The sequence below is a fragment of the Chrysemys picta genome, chromosome 2 (genome assembly GCF_011386835.1).
Source record: "Chrysemys picta bellii isolate R12L10 chromosome 2, ASM1138683v2, whole genome shotgun sequence".
Classification (NCBI taxonomy): Eukaryota; Metazoa; Chordata; order Testudines; family Emydidae; genus Chrysemys; species Chrysemys picta.
Window position 1 is genome coordinate 266751460 of NC_088792.1, and position 20622 is coordinate 266772081.

General features: G+C 39.4%; 1 protein-coding gene and 1 long non-coding RNA gene across 7 annotated transcripts in view; one reads left to right on the forward strand and one right to left on the reverse strand.

The window, feature by feature from the left end:
* The window catches only part of DEPTOR (DEP domain containing MTOR interacting protein), a 111911-nt gene extending 91768 nt beyond the window's left edge, over window positions 1–20143 (forward strand). For 4 of the 6 annotated variants that reach the window (XM_065586069.1, XM_005303372.5, XM_065586070.1 and 1 more), the window contains one exon: window positions 14698–20143. In XM_065586069.1, the coding sequence (XP_065442141.1) occupies window positions 14698–14826 (129 nt within the window). In that variant the 3' untranslated portion in view covers window positions 14827–20143. The remainder of the gene's footprint in view (window positions 1–14697) is intronic. The other 2 variants (XR_010598973.1, XR_010598974.1) reach the window with 1 other exon arrangement.
* On the reverse strand, window positions 558–6035 carry LOC135981809 (uncharacterized). Its single transcript, XR_010598975.1, has 2 exons — window positions 4515–6035; window positions 558–3331 (listed from the first exon to the last, which is right to left on the reverse strand). It is a non-coding gene; the product is annotated as an uncharacterized LOC135981809 (long non-coding RNA).
* Window positions 20144–20622: the final 479 nt, after the last annotated feature.

Sequence of the window (20622 nt, forward strand, 5' to 3'; positions counted from 1 at the left end):
TGTGTACATTGTTGTTACTTGGCTTAAATGTTTACAAAGCATGTAGGGGTTCTGATCAGCTTGACCTACTTAATAGAACCTTCATCACAATTCTCATTGTGTTTTGTTGTTGTTGTTGTTCAAGACACAAGCTGTCATCCTTTAACAATATTGATGAATAATTAGGAAAAGATGTTGGGTTAAAGCGTTGGCTCCATTTAGCTAGTCATACCCAATCAGAAACAATTGCACTTTTGTTTGTGAAAACAAGGCGAGCAGCTGTTTGGCTTAGAAATGCTGAATACCACTTATGCGCATTACAGGCTCGATTCTGCTCCTGACTGCCTTTAAATCCCATCAATTTTGGAGACTTCTCGACACTTCAAAGGAGGTGCCCCCTGAGGAATCAACCCCTATGTGCAGAATTAGAGTTCGAGCGAGGCACTGAGTTCCCTCTACTCCCAGAGAGTTTAGGGGAAGTTCAGGGAACTCAGCACCTTGTAATGTCAGATCCTTTTTATACACTCGGCAACCTGCAGTGTCAAATTTAGTCCCCATTGATTTTTTTAAATAAATGATTGTAGTGTTATTAACCCCAGGTTCACTATGCATAGTTTTGCTTTTAGTAACTAGTTTATATGTAGACACAGGGGAAAAGCACAAAAATGCCAAAGCAAACATAAAAAGGAGGCATTCCCAACCTAAAGCATATTCTTCTTCTGTTATTGATGTAGTACTTCACCCAGACTTTCATTTCTCTTTTCATTTAACACATTTATAGTGTCTATCATAGGCCTCAAAGTGTGATATTTAATAAATAATAATAGTCTTTAAAGCCAAGTATACAATTAGTGAGTTGTTGAGGAAGCTTTCCCAATGCACCTGAATCTAGATCTACTTTACCTCCTGGTGTTTCATGTTGGGACTTTTGCTGACCATGCTGTTTCAATCATTCTAAGTTATAAAGTGGGTTTTCATCTGTACATTGATTCCGCATTAGTCTTCCAAGGCAGTAGTGCCCCATCTTCCCTTATTCCACATACCTGTTTTTGGAAGACTCCCATTCTAGTCTCTTACACTCTGATTCTCCAAGTATTCACACATGTTTAACTTTATGCATGCGAGTAACCCTGTTGACTTCTGTGGGATTACTTATAAGTATAACATTAAACATGGGCAAAAGTATTGTAGGCTCCCGGGCTTAGTGAATATTATTACTACTTTCTAACAATGTGCTTTGAGGATTGCAGCTAGTTGTCCTCTTCTTGGTGTGCAACTTTCTAAATTGCACACTTGTTACAAAACACTTGACAAACACCAACAAATTAATTGGCACAACAACCCCTATCGGGTAGGTCAGTCCCTTTTGTAGATGGTAAGAATTGGACACACAGGAGCTCAGTGACTTGCACAGGGTCACAGAAGCTGTCCATTGCAGAGTGGAGAACAGAATTCAGATCACCTAACGCCAGGCCTTTCTTTGTTCTATTTGTCTATTTTGCCCATTCCAATTATTTGATTTAAGTGACTTTATTCATGGGATTTACAAAAGTGTTGGCCTAACTCCACTCCCAGTGAAATCAATGGTCAAATTCCCATTTCCTCCACTTGGAGCCTAGGTAAGCTGATGCTCAGTGCAGTTGAATGTGCGACCTTATTTTAGTTACTTTATTATGTAGCTACTTCAGTTACTAATTTTGTCCCTCAGTCATAGAGGCCTCTGGGTTTGGAGCACCATAAAAATTAAATTGTTAGCTTTTAAAATGCAATCACTTGCTTTATTCTAAACAATCCTGTGGAAAAATGTCAACTTTCACATTTAAATAGCCTGATCCCATAGTCCTTATTACAAAAACAAAAAACAAAAACCTTCCGTTATTCCAAACTCCAGTGAGAATTTTGTCTGAGTAAAGACTGAAGGATAGGGTGCATAGGAACTGTAATGTGGACACATCTGTTATTCCATAAATGAAGTTATTTTTCTTTACTGGAAATTGCCCCACATTTTCTAATAAGCATTTTCTGGGAACACTGTTATGACATTAAGCAAGCTTAAAGCCTCGATAGAGAATGAAAGAGAACTGCAGTTCTCTGGAGAGCGAATCCTGTGTTTTATGCAAGAACTGGATCCTTGCCTACTCCCACACCATGCACTCTACAGCCAATTACACATTTGCTAGGGGTATTTACAGAGCTGAACACACAGCTGCAGTTGATTCTGTTTTATTGCAGTAAACTCAGATATGTTGAAAAGGATGTTGCTCATATTTAAACCTTTGGATCATGTACAGTAGTAGTCAAAATGTGATGTTCCAGCCCTCATTGTACTAATACAACAGGGATTTCATGAAGCACGTTTGAGGGATCCAAAATGCTAAGTTGCCAGGTGGCTTTTAGGACCTCTGATTTTATCTCCTTCCCTCTTCCAATATGACAATGTAAAGATTAATAGGATGGAAGCAGGTCACCCCAGAACTGTTTGTGTTTCCCTTTATTTCGAGGGGGCAAACATACATCTTTCCTTGGATCTTCTCTGACAGTATCTCAATTCAGAGTACTTGTGAATACGGTTATTTGTTCAACATGGGATGAATTATTTCAGGAACTTTGTTACTAGTTGGACAACTGAAGGTATGAACATTTTCACATACAAGATCATAAATTAGATTCTGTACATTACGCTTCTTACAAGGAAAAATAATAAACAAACAAAAAGTGTGTTCTTTACTGCTCCTCTATGACATTTAATGATTACCTTAAATTGGATGGGGAGTATTTTTAAAAAAATCTTTTTAACATTTTTGGATTAAAACTTGATTTCCATCCTTTTCTTGGAGGACCCTGACAAGTTCTTTGGAGGGTCTGGATCTCACAACAGGAAGCTGGAATGAGCGGAGGTTCTCTCTGGCCTCAAATAAGCAGCGAGCGGATACCAAGTTTTACAGTAGGACCTCAGAGTTACAAACACCAGAGTTACGAACTGACCAGTCAGCCACACACCTCACTTGGAACCGGAAGTACACAATCAAGCAGCAGACAAACAAACAAAAAAGCAAATACAGCACAGTACTGTGCTAAAGATAAACTACTAACAAAAAAATAAAAGAAAAGTTAAGTCAATGTTCAATTGTCAACTTTTGAAGGAACAAAAGAACAACCATAACGTTTTGTTCAGAGTTGTGAACTACCTTCATTCCGGAGGTGTTCGTAACTCTGAGGTTCTACTGTATAAATGTTTCTTTAAATTTTTACCAGCTGAACATCCTCTTCCCCTCAGTTGAAAGCTGAGAGAACTGCAGTTCAGGTTTCATCCTCATGTGAAGACACCATCCAAGTCTTCCAAATATCTTGCCTGCAGCAAAAAGTGAGAAGTCAGGACCTGATATTTTTAACATAAAAGTAAACAAAAAAATTATAGCACTGTTATACATAACAAGGGACAATACAAGGTGACAACTTTTTTCATGTGCTTTGCAGTTCATCTTCAAGATTTTAACACTTACAAATAACAAGCTGTGCTCTTGTTTAAAGTGTCTAGGATCTGGGTATAGCCTGGGGATGAAATCCTTGCCCTATTCAAGACAATAGGAGTTTTGCTACTGACATCAATGGAGCCAGAATTTCACCCCTGGTATTTTCATTTTTTTAAAGTGGTGACATATGACAGCAGAATAAGGCCTAATTCTGAACTGGTTAGTGGTTTTTTTCACTTTGCTAACATGTAAATCTGAAAAGGCTTGACACCCATCATTACCACATCTACTTTATTTTTTAAATTATATGTGCAGTTGTGGTACCAACCCATCCACAGCAAGATTCTGGTTCATGAATTAAACATAAGCTATTATTATTTATTATTTGTATTATCATAGTGCCTACAAGTCCAGCATTGGACCAGGAGTCCTGGGTTTGCCAACCCTCCAGGATTGTCCTGTAGTCTCCAGGAATTAAAGGATTACTCTTTAATCATGTCATGTGATGAAACCTCCAGGAATACGCCCATCCAAAATTGGCAACCCTAACCAGGACCCCACTGTGCTAGGTGCTGTAGAAACTTAGAACAAAAAGGATGTCTCTGTCCCAAAGAACTTACAAAAGCATAGTTCCATTTTCTCCTTCAGCAGAAACAAGTTCAGATGGCTTGGGTGGTTTCAGGGGATACTTCTGTCTCTAGCGTTGGGTGCTAACACTATTTGGAAGGATTTTGGAGAACTGAAAATACCTGGACTCTATCCAGCACTATATCCAGCTGTTTTCAGAAATTATCAATTGATGAAGTATCCCCTGAAACCCAATAATCCATTTGAACTTGGCTTTGCTCTGGAAGAAAACTGAATCATACTTGTGGCAACTTCATGAACTAGAAATTTGCTGTTAATTGGGTGGCAGCACAACTGCACAGATAATGAGTATGGGTGAAATCCTGGCACTGCTAAAGTCAGTAATGACTTCACTGGGCCCAGGAGTCACACTGTATCATTGCATAAAAAAGGGAAGAAGGAGAATCTGGGGAACTACAGACCAGTCAGCCTCACCTCATTCCTTGGAAAAATCATGGAGCAGGTCCTCAAGGAATCCATTTGGAAGCACTTGGAGGAGGAAGGTGATCAGGAACAGTCAACATGGATTCACCAAGGGCAAGTCATGCCTGACCAACCTGATTGCCTTCTATGATGAGATAATTGGCTCTGTGGATATGGGGAAAACAAAGCTTTTGATATGGTCTCCCACAGTATTCTTGCCAGCAAGTTAAAAAGGTATGGATTGGATGAATGGACTAGAAGATGGATAGAAAGCTGTCTAGATCGTCAGGCTCAACGGGTAGTAATCAACGGCTCAATGTCTAGTTGACAGCCAGCATCAAGCGGAGTGCCCCAGGGGTCAGTCCTGGGGCTGGTTTTGTTCAGCAAGTTCACGGATAACACTAAGCTGGGGGGAGAGGTAGATACACTGGAGGGTAGGGATAGGGTCCAGAGTGACCTAAACAAATTGGAGGATTGGGCTAAAAGAAATCTGATGAGGTTCAACAAGGACAAGTGCAGAGTCCTGCACTTAGGACGGAAGAATCCCATGCACTGCTACAAGCTAGGGACCGATTGGCTAAGCGGCAGTTCTGCAGAAAAGGACCTGGGGATTACAATGGATGAGAAGTTGGATATGAGTCAACAATGTGCCCTTGTTGCCAAGAAGGCTAATAGTATTTGATATTGGGCTGCATTAGTAGGAGTATTGCCAGCAGATCGAGGGAAGTGATTATTCCGTTCTATTCAGCACTGGCAAGGTTACTTCTGGTGTATTGCATCCAGTTTTCGGCACCCCACTACAGAAAGGATGTGGAAAAATTGGAGAGAGTCCAGCGGAGAGCAACGAAAATGATTAGGGGGCTGGGCACATGACTTATGAGGAGAGGCTGAGGGAACTGGGCTTATTTAGTCTGCAGAAGAGAAGAGTGAGGAGGGATTTGATAGCAGACTTCAACTACCTGAAGGGGGCTTCCAAAGAGGATGGAGCTTGGCTGTTCTTAGTGGTGGCAGATGACAGAACAAGGAGTAATGGTCTCAAGTTGCAGTGGGGGAGGTCTAGGTTGGATATTAGGAAAAACTATTTCACTAGGCAGGGTGGTGAAGCACTGGAATGGGTTACCTAGGGAAGTGGTGGAATCTCCATCCTTAGAGGTTTTTAAGGCCCGGCTTGACAAAGCCCTGGCGGGGATGATTTAGTTGGTGTTGGTCCTGTTCTGAGCAGGGGGTTGGACTAGATGACCTCCTGAGATCTCTTCCAACCCTAATCTTCTATGATTCTATGATAAATATATTTTTTAAAATAAAAAGTGATCTGCTGTTTTGTATCTGTTAAAACTGCACTTTTGGTACGGTATGGAGTATTGCATCCAGTTTTCATCCCTGCTTTAATGCTCTTTTCTTCACTGACCTCACTAATATTTGCATTCAGGCATCTATAAAATTAAGTGCTTCTTTGGGACAGTTCCAGTGAAATTTTGCAATATTCACTTATGCCAAGTGTTGCTGCAGGAATTCCTAGTATTTTATTATATTTCAAGACTTTCTCTCAAACTTAAAACATTGTGCATACTAAAATCAAAGAAACACTGTTACGAACCATTTTGTAAAGGGAAGGAAGGCTAATGTTAATTGTAAAATCAATACAAGAATGTTATTTTAAGAACTAAATGTTTATTCGTAAACGGTATTCATAGAATATTAGTGAATACTCAGATTATCAGTAGGCAGATGGCCAGTAAGAATGACTGTTATTTATTTAATAGTTTTTAAAAGTTCTGAGTGAAATCCTACCCTCCAAACAGTCTCCGATCCAAACTAAAATTTCAGCCTCTCCTTCTGAGATCTCCATATGGATGTCTAGCCATCAGTTGAAGCTAAACTCATGGCTAAAACAGAACTCTTAGTCTTCCCCCCAAGCCCTCCCCACTACCTCCGTTGCTGCCCCTCACACTTGGGAGGAACTCCCCATAAAAACCTTCCAAGCTACCTCATTAACCTTCTTCAGAACCTTCCTTAAAACTCTCCTTTGCCATCATGCCTACAGAGCACTTGATAATGCTTAGGTTTGCTGAGACCACTGCCTGTCATGCTGACCAATGTTGTCTCACTGTTTCCTTGTGCTCGTCCATCTGTCTGTCTGTATCCCTCTGGTGTCTCTTGTGTTATATGTGTAACCTCTCTGGGGCAGGGTCTTTTTGTTCTATGTACAGTGCCTAGCATAATGGGGGCCTGTTATATAACTAGCATCCCAGGCGCTGTGGTAATACTGTAATTAATAGTAACAATAGAACTCAATGGCAAAACTCCCATTGACTACAATGAGGTCAGGATTTCACAGTAAAATTTTTGACTCCGCCTGCTCATTGTGCACACAGCTATTCTGTGGAACCATGTGTTCCTGTCACTGTTACTCTCACCTCATCCTCGCCTGCACTGTTTCCTCTCTTACACTGTTAGACTAGGGTTGCCAACCCTCCAGGATTGGCCTGGAGTCTCCAGGAATTAAAGATTAATCTTTAATTAAAGATTATTAGGGCTGTCGATTAATCACAGTTAACTCATGCGATTAACTCAAAAAAATTAATCGCAATTAAAAAAATGTATCGTGATTAATTGCACTGTTAAAAAATAGAATACCAATTGAAATTTATTAAATATTTTGGATGTTTTTCTACATTTTCAAATATATCGATTTCAGTTACAACACAGAATACAACGTGTACAGTGCTCACTTTATATTATTTTTTATTACAAATATTTGCATGATAAAAATGATAAAAGAAATAGTATTTTTTAATTCACCTCATACAAGTACTGTAGTGCAAGCTCTTTATCATGAAAGTGCAACTTAAATATATAGGGTTTTTAGTTACATAACTGCACTCAAAAACAAAACAATGTAAAATTTTACAGCCTATAAGTCCAATCAGTCCTACTTCTTGTTCAGCCAATCGCTAAGACAGACAAGTTTGTTTACATTTATGGGAGATAATGCTGCCAACTTCTTAATTACAGTATCACCTGAAAGTGTAAACAGGCGTTCACATGGCACTGGTGTAGCCAGCACTGCAAGGTATTTACATGCCAGATGTGCTAAACGTTTGTGTGCCTCTTCATGCTTCGGCTATCGTTCCAGAGGACATGCTTCCATGCTGATGATGCTTGTTAAAAAATAATGCGTTAATTATATTTGTAACTGAATCGCTTGGGGGAGAATTGTATTCTCCTGCTTTGTTTTACCCGCATTCTGCCATATATTTCATGTTATAGCAGTCTCGGATGATGACCCCGAACACTTTCACTACAAATTTGACAAAATGCAAAGAAGGTACCAATGTGAGATTTTTAAAGCATTCGACCCAAGATTTAAGAATCTGAAGTGCCTTCCAAAATCTGACAGGGACGGGGTGTGGCGCATGCTTTCAGAAGTCTTAAAAGAGCAACACTCCGATGAGGAAACCACAGAACCCAAACCACCAAAAAAGAAAATCAACTGTACAAGAGTTTGCCAGGGTTCGACCCTCTCCGGGGCGGTGAGGAGCCACACCGGTGAGCTTGGGAAATTCGTCCAGCCGTGGGGTCTCCCTCGGCAGCTCTTGCTGTAACCGGAAGAACACGGTAAGCCCGGCCCTGCTCAGGGTGGGCAATAATGCTACGTCAGGAGCTCAGGCCCTCAGTCAGGACTGAGCAACAAACGAGTACAAAGTATTAAGCCCGGGCCCTAGGTCAGGGCGGGGCAACAAACACTGAGTCAAGAGCTCAGGCCCTCAGTCAGGGCTGAGCAACAATAGTACAAGGTATTAAGCACAGGCCCTAGGTCAGGGCGGGGTGACAAACGCTGTGTCAGGAGCTCAGGCCCTCAATCAGGGCTGAGCAACAATAGTAGGCCCCAAGCCTCAAAAGGCCTGGGAGAGGGGGAGACTGCCACCCATGGGTTGGGTGACAGGGGGGATGCAGGCCCTCCCACTCCACTGCGTCCCAGCCTGGGGCCCTAGCAGCGGCAGAAGTGGGGATCCTGGCCGCAACATACTGACATAGGCTCTGGCAGTGCTGCAGCCAGACTGGGGTTGGCTGCCCCCGGGCTACTTCCACACTCCCCCTCGGGGCCTACCTGGGTCCTGGTGTCGGCCTCTGGGGGATCCAGGACCATGGGTTCGTCAGGGCAGGGATTGATCGGCAGGTCTGGCGGCTCCTCCGGATAGTGGGCGCGGGCAGGCCCGGTGGCTCCTCCGGATAGCGGGCGCAGGGAAAGCCCAGCAGCTCCTCCGGATAGCAGGCGCAGGGCAGGTCCAGTGGCTCCTCCGGATAGCGGGTGCAGGGCAGGCCCGGCCAGTCCTAGCGGCCGTCTTGGGCCATGGGGTCTTCCCAGTCACGAGCTAGGCTGGAGACGTCTGGTCACTCTGGCGGCTGGGGCCTGACTGAGCTGTGAGGGCGAGCTTTTATACTTCCGGGTCGCCGCCTGACCCTCTGAGGGGTGGGCTCAGAGCTCCCTAGCTCCGCCCACTCCGGCCTCCGGATGGGCTCTTCCCCCTCTGGGGTAGCGGGGAGCCACACCGCCTCCCTACATCAACCTTCTGCTGGTGGCATCTGACTCAGATGATGAAAATGAACATGCGTCGGTCCGCACTGCTTTGGATCGTTATCGAGCAGAACCCATCATCAGCATGTACGCATGTCCTCTGGAATGGTGGTTGAAGCATCAAGAGACATATGACCCTTTAGCACATCTGGCATGTAAATATCTTGCGACATCGGTTACAACAGTGCCATGAGAATGTCTCGTCTCACTTTCAGGTGACATTGTAAACAAGAAACAGGCAGCATTATCTTCTGCCCATGTAAACAAACTAGTTTGTCTGAGCGATTGGCTGAACAAGAAGTAGGACTGATTGGACTTGTAGGCTGTAAAGTTTTACATTGTTTTATTTTTAAATGCAGGTTTTTTTGGTACATAATTCTACATTTGTAAGTTCAACTTTCAAGATAAAGAGATGTAACTACAATACTTGTATGAGGTGAATTGAAAAATAATATTTCTTTTGTTTTTTACAGTACAAATATTTGTAATAAAAATAAATATAAAGTGAGCACTGTACACTTTGTATACTGTGTTTTAATTGAAATCAATATATTTGAAAATGTAGAAAACATCCCAAATATTTAAATAAATAGTATTCTATTATTATTTAACAGTGTGATTAATCACAATTAATGTTTTTAATTGTGCGATTAATCGTGATTAATTTTTTTAATTGCTTGACAGCCCTAAAGATTATGTCATGTGATTAAATCTCCAGGAATATGTCCAACCAAAATGGGCAACCCTATGTTACACCCACCTATCACATCTTGTCTTAGGCCCAGTCCTGTAACCTACATCACACATGCAGACCCCTTGAGCTTGCATGGAGTACCATTGAAGTCCACAGGGCTTCATGCTGGCACAGGTGTCTGCCAACATAGATCCACTTGCAGGATCAGGGCCATAGGGTTATAAAATCTTTGGGACGGGGATTACTGTGTATTTGAATAATAGTTAGCACAGTGATGCCTCAGTTCCAATTGAGTTCTCTTGGCACTACTTAAATATATATGTTATTTTTATTATGATAATGACTTTGCAATTGAATAGAATATATTTTAATGCTTTAAAATTTTTCATGGAGATTCTTACATCAGCAAAGCAAATCTAAGCTGGTAACTTTGAATTAGCAGGACACTGCAAAGCTCTGCAGTTTGTCCCTGTAACACCTCACACTTGTAAACTTAAAGAAATTTTAAATGAAGCAAGAGAGAGCATTTTCACCATTCTGTTATTTAATTTTTCACTATTCTATTACAGTAATTTACACTTTACTGCTTAGATATTATAATATCTCCACTGGTTATGCATACATGCTAGCAAAATGGTGGCTCTTTGTTCTATATCCAGTCATTCCTTGAAGTTCCAGGAAGTGTGACACTGAAATCTCATCTCATCTCAGGTTCCCTAAAGATCTATATGAGGAACTTTAACTTCAGTTTATTATCCATCATATTAATCTATGGAAACTAAGAGAATTTTGCATATTTATGGTACAATCATCTAACAGCTGTAGTTGCAAGCTGAAGATATGTGAGGATTGTTATTATTTTTTGTAATATTAAATCATAGTTTGTAACCCAGGCTCCCTAAGACAACTCATAAAATAAGTAGGAAGGTCCTGTCTCTTTCATTTTGTAATTCCTGTCAAGACAGCAATACAGTACATTAGCTATTTGTGTGCAGGATTAACAGTAAGTAAAACAAATGAGACCATACCACATGAGTATATAAGTAAATTCATGAGTATATAAGAACGGTCACACTGGTCCATCTAGTCCGATATCCTATCTTCTGACAGTGGCCAATGCCAGGTGCCCAGAGGGAATGAACAGAACAGGTAATCATTAAGAGATCGATCCCCTGTTGCCCATTCCCAGCTTCTGGCAAACAGAGGCTAGGGACACCATCCCTGCCCATCTTGGCTAATAGCCACTGATGGATCTATCTTCCATGAATTTATCTAGTTCTTTTTTGAATCCTGTTATGGTCTTGGCCTTCGCAACATCCTCTGGCAAAAAGTTCCAGAGGTTGACTGTGCGCTATGTGAAGAAATACTTCATTTTGTTTGTCGTAAACCTGCTGTATATTAATTTTGTTTGAGAAGGAGTAAATTCCTTATTTACTTTCTCCATTTGATGCTTATTTACTTTTTCCATTTGATGTTTCATTTCCATTTGATGCATGTTAGCATTTGAAGACTACATTGCACAGGAAATATTTTAAAATGAATAAACCTTACTGATAAATTGTACTTTAGAGTATACAGCAGTAAAACAAATGTCAGTCATTCAGCCTCCAAAGATTGCATTAAGCCAAAAGAGACCATGTTATTTCTGTAACTGTTTTAAATCAACAGGAGTATTATACTGAAGCCAGAACTATAATCCAGTAAAATTTGATATAATCTTGTTGGGGGGGTTGAGAGAGAGATCACTTTTTCATCTTTAGACAAAGTCAAAATCTGTATTGTATATATTTTAAATGATAGTTAAGAAATAGCTTTGGGTGGGCTGATGCGGTACCCATTTCAGCCAAGTTTCTTAAACTGAAAAGGGCTTATCTACATGAACATTTAGTTTGTGGCAACCTGGGGTATGAATCTACCTCAACTAGCTTACTATGCACTAACTGTCCTGTGAACTCTGTTGACACACACTAGCAGTTAGTTAGCGCACTTTGATCTACCCTGATTTGAAATGGGACTAGATTAAAGCACACTTACAAACTGTTAGTGCATGTCATCAGGGTCCTCAGGGACAGTCAGTACTCGGCAGGCTAGTGCAGAGTAGATTGCCATAAACTAAATGTTTGTGTAGACCACTTTAACTATGTGGTTCTGTGTTGTACTATGCTGGTATAGTTAAAGTAGCACAACTCCCCGGTATGGATGCACTTATACCAGTATAAATGAGCTTATGTTATAGCTTACTCCCATATGGGAAAGGAAATAAACTATACTGGCATAAGGCACCTTTATACTGGTATAACTGCATGCACATTAGCAGTTGTACTGTTATTATTTTGGTTAAAATCGCATCCCTAACTGCCATAGTTATACTCGTGCAAGATCTTTATGTCCACCAGGCCTAATATGACAAGTGAGAAATCTAGCAAGCAAAGTGCTAGCCCGTTCGTTAAGCCCCTTGTCAGCAACTGTCATGCAATATTTCAGCCAACATTTCAGAAATTGAACAACAATATTTTTTAGAAACTGGATGACAGCAGAATAATAGCCCCCTTGTTGCAAAACGGTTCAGTTCCCCCCCAGGAGCTTTTCCCCCTTCTCCTTTGTTTCTTTAATAAAAAATGAACGCAGTGGTCTTGTCCATGCTGTGACTTCTTGACAAAGCACATACCCTCTAGGCATTTTATCATCAAAACTCTAATAGAATCATCATCCCACTTTGCTGACTGTCCAGGCTACCAGCAAGGCTGAATCCCAGGAGTCCCCAACCTGGAATACACTGAAGAGATTGGGGGGGTGAGATAGGGAGAGAGACCTAGCTGGCCGTTAGAGATATCTGCTGCTATTCCTGTAATGGCACACAGGGTCTGAGGAGTGAAGATGAAATCACAGGGGCCATACTGTTCATCAGATTTGAGAGCTTTTTAACAAACGGCCTTGACTCATCCATAATTTTTCTTAAACCTGACATGACAAAACAACCGCCCCAATAATACTTTGGTTTTTTATAGAACCTTTCAGTGAATAATATAAAAATACTGTACAAACATGAATGAAACTTCACAACAGCCCCATGAGATCCCCATTTTGCTGAAAGGGATATTGAGCACGGAAGTTAAGAACCTTAGCTAAAGTCACAAAGAATCAGTGGCAGAAACAGTAATATAAACTAGGTACCTTATTTCCCAGTTCTCTGTTCTAACCATTATATCACATTGCTTCCCTAAACCACAACAGATTAGAATATAAACATCTTTCACAGTTAAAGTGGGTTTAATGTGCACTCATTATCAGTTACGAATAAGGTAAATTCACAAAAGTATCCTTTTCATGAAACATTTCTGTGACAATTATTTTACTTGCAGTAAAAAAAAAAAAAAGTAATGCCATACCTTTAAAAAACATTGATACAAAAACTACAAACATTGTAACTTTATAGAATACTTTGATTAGACTCAGAGGGGGCTGCATTTCACTGGGGAATGAATAACATTGTCTTTTTCTTCCAATCCACTGTTCTGGCCTTTTTAGCATGAATGGCATGGCCTCCTCCTTTCTGCGTGATTCTAACTTTTTTAAGTGCTAAATAAATCAGGTCAAATATTTTGTATCCAAACGTTTGTCAGAAAGTGACCATTTTTCATTGAAAATGTTCATTTCATTTGATTAAAAAATAAATACATTTGAAACTGACAATGTTTCACTTCCTAAAATTGGTCAGTTTTTTGATGAAAATCTGAAAAATATTTTCAGGAAATTGAGAAAAAAAATGAGTTTTTCTACAAAATGTCCTGCAAAAAAAAATCAAATAATAATAATAACTGGCACTTTCTGACTAACTCTAGTGCTAAGTGACTTTAACTCCCATTCATTATAGGCACTTAGCATCTCACAGAATTGGACTCTTAGGGTGAAATCCTTGCCATTGACTTCAGTGGGATTAGGATTTCACTTTTAGGCCCTGATTCTATGCCCTTAGGCAAATACGTATGCATCTGTTTAATTTGACTATTATTAGTGCTATTGATTTCAACAGCACTAATCAGGGCTTTAGACTGTAGACTATTTGGGTTCAGAGTCTTATTGGCCTATAGATTTGTAAAGCACCATGTGAATCATGGTATTGTATGAAAAATTGAATGATACAGTGAGAGCAGTTAAAAATTCCACAGTTTTGAACGATCCTGCTGTTTCCAGTGATATTCCTGACATCTGTAATTGGAAATTAACCTTTAAGTGATGGAATCCTTCAAAACTATAGAACTCTTATGTGTGCCAAATGTAGCTCTTGTCTGTTTTCATACCAAAAAAAATTATTCCTACAGACAAAAAGGCCCAGGGAGAGAGAAGCATTAAGCATTACATCTTATCATTCTGGTTTGCCTTGGCTGGTTCTGGTCAGGTTCGTATCCAACACCATAGTGTCTAAATGCCCGAGTCTCCATAATTATCAGAATTGAGCTGATTCCTGCTATCCTCTGTTATTTCTCCATTGACTCTCTAGTGTAGGGCCTGATCTAAAGCCCACAGAAGTCAATGGAAAGACTCAATGAGTTTTGGATCAGGTTCTTAGATACTTAGCATCTAGTTGAATAGTCAATCAGGAGCCTGCCTCATTACCTATCCCTTTTCATCTTTTCAGACATAAGAAGCAAGTGGGTTAAACAGGGAATTAACCCCTTGCATATTGGTGTATTTGAATTCTTTCAGTGAGATATTATTATTATTTTATTTTCCATTTATTTATTTATTAGTTATTTATTGGCACGGTATCAGCAGATGTGAAAAAAATGTATGAATTTTAGTTCCACTGGAGAAATGAACTGATTGAGTAGAATACAGTGTCCGTATTGCAGCATCTGCTACCACAAAGAGAAGCCTAAGTCCACCGCAATTGTAATACATCCCTTCTCTTTTCTCTGTAGGTCTGTCAGTTTGTGGTTTCTGTGAATGGACTCAATGTTCTCCATGTGGACTACAGGACCGTGAGCAATCTCATTCTGACTGGCCCTCGAACTATTGTCATGGAAGTGATGGAGGAATTAGACTCCTGAGAAGGAAATTTCCTCACTGGAAGCTGTGAATAGAAATAGAAGAACCAATGCAAAGCCAGACAACACAAGGGGGCAAAACCTTGCCTTGTCTAACTAGATTATTCTGCCTTTCAGGTGCTTTCCCCTTCAGTTTAACAATAGTAGCTGTGATTCATATGCTAAGAAGTGAACAGTATATATCAGCATGTTATCATTTAGGACCCGATCCTGCAAACTGTTCTGCTGAAGACAAGGACCAGGTCTTTAGTTGTCAATCCAGCTGTATCTGTTGGGATGGTATCCTACTTAAAAGGCTGCACGTAACTTCCCTTGCCGTTCAACCATGTGATCACAATACTTGAAAAGAGGAATGTTTGGTAAGGACTTTCTATATGGTTGGCATGGCATATGAATGTTAGCGTACTCCCCCCCATGTAATCTAGACGTGTCCGAAGTGCGTCCCCAGGAGAGTAGCTGCCTGCTACTGCTCCCTCTCTATAATCATAGAGCAAAGAGAAAGGTGATCAACTTCAGACGTTTATAGTCAGTGAATTCAAACAAGTAGCAGATAACATTAGAATTCATAGATATGAAAAAACGTGTGCGCCTTTCTGTGGAATGCACTGAATTACCAGAGATGGGTAGTCCTATAAAAACCTGCAGCAATTGTTCTATGAAGGAAAATACAAGAGCACACAAATGTTATGGATGTGTGCATTAATTTTTCATTTTGAACATAGGGCCTTTGAAAACCAGACCTCTTATCTAGGTGTCTAAGTACAGATTTAGGAGCCCAAGTTTGAAAATTTTGGTCTATATACCTTCTGTCTAAACTACATGTGGCTCTTAGTCTCCTGGTAACTTGTCAATGTGGTTCTTTTCACAAAGTCTGGATATCCCTGATATCAGAAGAATGATAATATTTTAGAGAGCTGAAGTCAGAGAATCACAATGTTAGCATTAGCATTGAAATATTTAGTAGCTCTGATATGGTACAGTACACTTCAAATTGAAGCAATGCACTTGAATGTGTCTTTGATTATCAGCATTTTCAAACCATTAAATGCTTGAAAACTACAGATGTGTCACATAATTTACATCTGATGCAATTATTAATAACACATTGTATTTAACTGACTCTTCCTCATTTTAAAACCAAGCAGGAATTTTTGTTGATGAACCTGTGAAAAAATATTTTTAAAATGTATATTTGAATGATATACTTTACTGAATCTAAATTGCTTCTCAACTCTGTGATATCTGGGGTGCCATAGGTCTCAAACTGAGATTAATTGTATGTATACAGTCTTGTTCACAAAACATAACTCTGTATATCTATTGATTGTAGGCATTCTGGTACTGTTCAGTTTATATGCAGTAATACTTTTTAAATTAAAAAAAAATGAATGCTTGACCTTCAGTGCGAGAATACCCAAAAGCATTAACTACCTATTTTTGGTATTTTTCCCTACTAAGAGCATTGACTATGTTTATATTAAGGAATTGGCCTCATCACACATTCTTCTTGCAATATGATTTTCACTCACTCAGATATTTGCACAGGCTTGATCAAAGGAATAATAAGACTTTGAGATTATATGACTTTGCAACATCATAAGTGAAATTGTATGTTTGCTTATTTTTTAAGCATAGCAAAAAGACTGTATTTTATGACTGACTCACAATCAAAATTCCTCATAATTCCTTCATGTTTACCAGTGCAAGAAGATCTTAAATGCAGCTGAGAATACTATCCCTATACTAACCCTGTATAAAAGCCTTGTGTTTGAGGGATTCTTTTAACATGTCACTTTGTATCACATTAGCTTATACCTTCTATTAACATAGCTGAAGAATGCTTGTACACATCTAGCACCTTCATCAGACCTCACTAATGTATTGCTAGTTCCATAATACTAAGTGCAACTAAAATAAATAGATTGCTGCAAAAGGGTTCGAATACACTAAAATTTCCATACTGCATAATATTATGTGATATGCCATTAGTGTGAGCATTTAGGGCTTTGGTCAGCTTCAAATGAACTTGATTAAAAGGAGTAGGATGAAGTCCCAGACAAGTTACTAATATGATATAATGGCTGCAATTCAGCATATATAGGAAGGGTAATGCTTCCCCAAATACTTCTAATTTGTTATATTCTTTATCTCTCTTTAAATCTAACTTCTAAATATTAGGATGGGTTAACTATTAAAATATGAAGGGTTCTTTTACAGACAATGACTAGCATTTTGCTAATATCAGCATGGCACTTGTATTTTATGTCCTTTGATGTAGTTAATATGCTGCTACCACTTCCCTGTATCCTCCAGGCAATTATGAAACTGGGTCAGAATTTAGCTTGATAATGAAATACAGAAAGCTCTTGAGACCTTAGTAAGAAGTGAATGCAGTGAAGAGGAAAGGGAGCTTTGTGCATATCATTATAGAATACAGCATTTTGATTCATGAGATACATTCGTTTCTGTTGCAATTTGAATGTCATTACTTGCCTGCTATTTAATGGCAATTTCCATATTGTTTTCTAAGCTTGATTTGTGATCCAGCTTTGAATAACTTCTTTCCCTCTTCTTTGTTTCTGAGATGTTTAAAATTATCTACATATTTGAGCTGTGCAATTTCTTAAAGCTATTTGTGAGATTTTTAAAATTATAACTATATGTATCATCTCAGATTAGAATGTTATCTAGCTACACACTGTGATGTGTTTCAAATCGCACTCCCCGTCAGTACCTGGCCTATGCTGGGGAAGCTAATGATCCAACCAGCAGACCAAATTCAGTGATGAATCCTGGTCACGTGCCACCTGAGGCACATTGCACAATTGCACATACACTAAGAAAAAGACTCACACTGAGGCCTGGTCTACACTGGGGAGGGATCGATCTAAGATATGCAACTTCAGTTACGAGAATAGCGTAGCTGAAGTCGACGTATCTTAGATCGAATTAAAATTACTTACTTCGTGTCCTTGCGGTGCGCCGCAGCTCCCCTGTCAACTTTGCTTCTGCCTCTCGCCGAGCTGGAGTTCAGCAGTCAACGGGAGAGCGATTGGGGATCGATTTATCACGTCTACACTACACGTGATAAATCGATCCCCGATAGATCGATCGCTACCTGCCGATCCAGCGGGTAGTGTACACATATGAGTGACATACTGGCCCCATTGAAGTCAATGGCAAACTCACATTGACTTCAGTGAGGCCAGGATTTCACCCATTATATAAAACCTTACTCCATGTAACATACCATTGAAGTCGATGGAATTATGGAACTGGCAAACGTGAGTGAGAGTATCACAGTCTGGCCCATGGCAACTAACATGGAATGACAGAGCGGCAGATTGTCACTTGGTGTAAACTGCTGTAGCTCAATTGAAGTTAATGGAAGGGAATGGAGCAGAGACTATTTATGCCAGCTGAGGATCAGCCCCATTGTATTCAGCAGTGATGCTCAATATCGTGAGTTGCTAGGGAAACCTCATAAGCCTTACTGTGAAATACTGAGATATCTCATGCAAACACAAATTTGCTAAAATGAAGGTCTTATAAATCTTGTGCAATTTAGTGTAATAAACCTCAAAGATCTTGTGATATAAACAGAAGTGTAAAATTAGTATGTACATATACATGCAGCAGGTCCTTTACAGAAGGTCTCGATGGAACGTTAATATCTGTATAGTGTACTAGGCAAATTATTAAAATAGTTGTTGAGCTAATTGGAGCACCAATTCAATATGCTGCAATATATACAATGCTTTCATTCTCCCTGAGTACAATAGGTGTAATTTGTAGGCACTACTTAAAGGGTCAGATTCTGATATGCTTACTTGTGTTGAATAACCTTTTATTGGGATCACTAATGGAGTAAAGCACTGTTCAACATAAGTGTATCTGAGTCTGACCTTAACTGTTTTAGGACCCGGTGGAAGTTGAAGGTCCAGTGCTCAAAATTGAAAAGAGACAGCACTTGTGTACGGCTATATCACGGACAACTGAGATACCAATGGGTCCATCCTATCACCTCTTTTTACATGGAAACATACCTACAGGATGAGGTCGGGAGGAATTGCCTTCAAGGTTTCACTAGTAGAGATTCTTCCCATTCGCTGGTGCAGATTCCTGGACCCAAAGAAAGCAATTTGATGTTTAAGGGGAGAGTGGAATGGTGGCTGACCTCCTTCTCTATCCACTTAGGAATCTGTGTATGGAGGTTCCTTTTGCGATAGATCAAGTAGGAATGAGAAGACCTATTCTAACTATAGGAAATGCTGTAATAATCTTAGATAAAACCATGTTGGTGAATGTTGACATTTTAAAGGCATCCTTGCTAAGTAAGAATTATTTTAATTTTACTTGTGGAGAAACTGAGGCAGAGAAGTTAAATGATTTGCCCACGGCCATAGAGGGAGAAAGCTTGGGAATTCCTTCCTCGCAGTCAAATGCTTAAGACTGGACCACACCTCTGCCTCAATATGGTGATATCCTGTCTTTTTATAATAAACGGAACCACCAAAATATCATGAATATTACAATAATTGTTTAAAAATGGGACAATCTTTCTTCACCTAGTGTGTGACATACCTTATATTTTGTAGGGTGCTTTAAAAACAGTGAAATTGCAAACACGATCCTTTTTTCTCCTGTACATGGACAATGTTCAAATAAAATGTATTATACATAAGAAAAATCTAGACTGTATTATAGAGAAATTAATTTAAATATGAAATGACCTTTATAAAAATTTAGTAAATGAAAAGAAAGCTTTATAAATTATTTTATACATTGTTTTAGGCTGAACAACTAATGCAAGGGAATATTTAAGAGTTTCATAGCACTTAATTTACCTCAAAATCAGATTATAACACAAGACTTTTTTGTGTTAGACTTAAATATGTAACAATTATATTTGTAAGTCTTTAATGATATTTAAAAGAAGAATTTTAGGTTAGAAAAAAATATCCACCCCAAATTGAGTGTCCTGTAAAACATAGGTAAAGTTATCCAAGTTATATACCTAAATCCATATTGTCAATGGGAGCAGAGAGGGCTCAACATCTCTGAAAATCAGGCTAATTTGTTATGTGCCTCAGTATCAATTTAGATGACTAACTTTTGGGCAGGTACATTGGAAAATGATCACCACATACTCTGTACTGTAAGCGGTAGTGTAGCATTCTTATAATATCATACTTACCATGACTACTTTATCCCAACGTCACTGGAGTTCTCGCTAATATACTGTACAATAGCTCTCCTCTGATTTGTCTCTGTATTGTGAAATGATCATGGTTGTGTACACAATTTATATTTGATTGGACCCTCGTCTCTTTGTTTATTATTACAACATACTGAAGAACTTTCATCTCAGAAGGGTTCATGCAGAGGGGCTTTCGATGGTGTTGGAGACAGGGAAAATATGTGGGGAAGCCTGTCTTTTTCTCCTTCCAGAGCTTTATGGACACATTTAACAGGCTTTTCTCTCCCTTCGCTCTCTCTTTGCCCAACAGTAGAAAAGTTATTTAGTCCTAATTCCTACCTTCTGGTTCCAGCCCTAAAATGAGTGCTTGAAGCAGTTAGTATTGTCTGGCTTCTCTGACACTCAGTGTTCTGGTTTTTGAGTGACTCTTCATTGTGAGTGAAATTAAAGAATGGCCATTAGCTTATGATTCCTGCTGAAACATGACGTAAACAGCTATTGAATGATGTGTGATCTGCATAATGTAAAACCTGAAATCTAGATAGGAGAATAAAATTGAACCTTTGTATTATAATATAGCAGCAAATTCATCCCTGCTG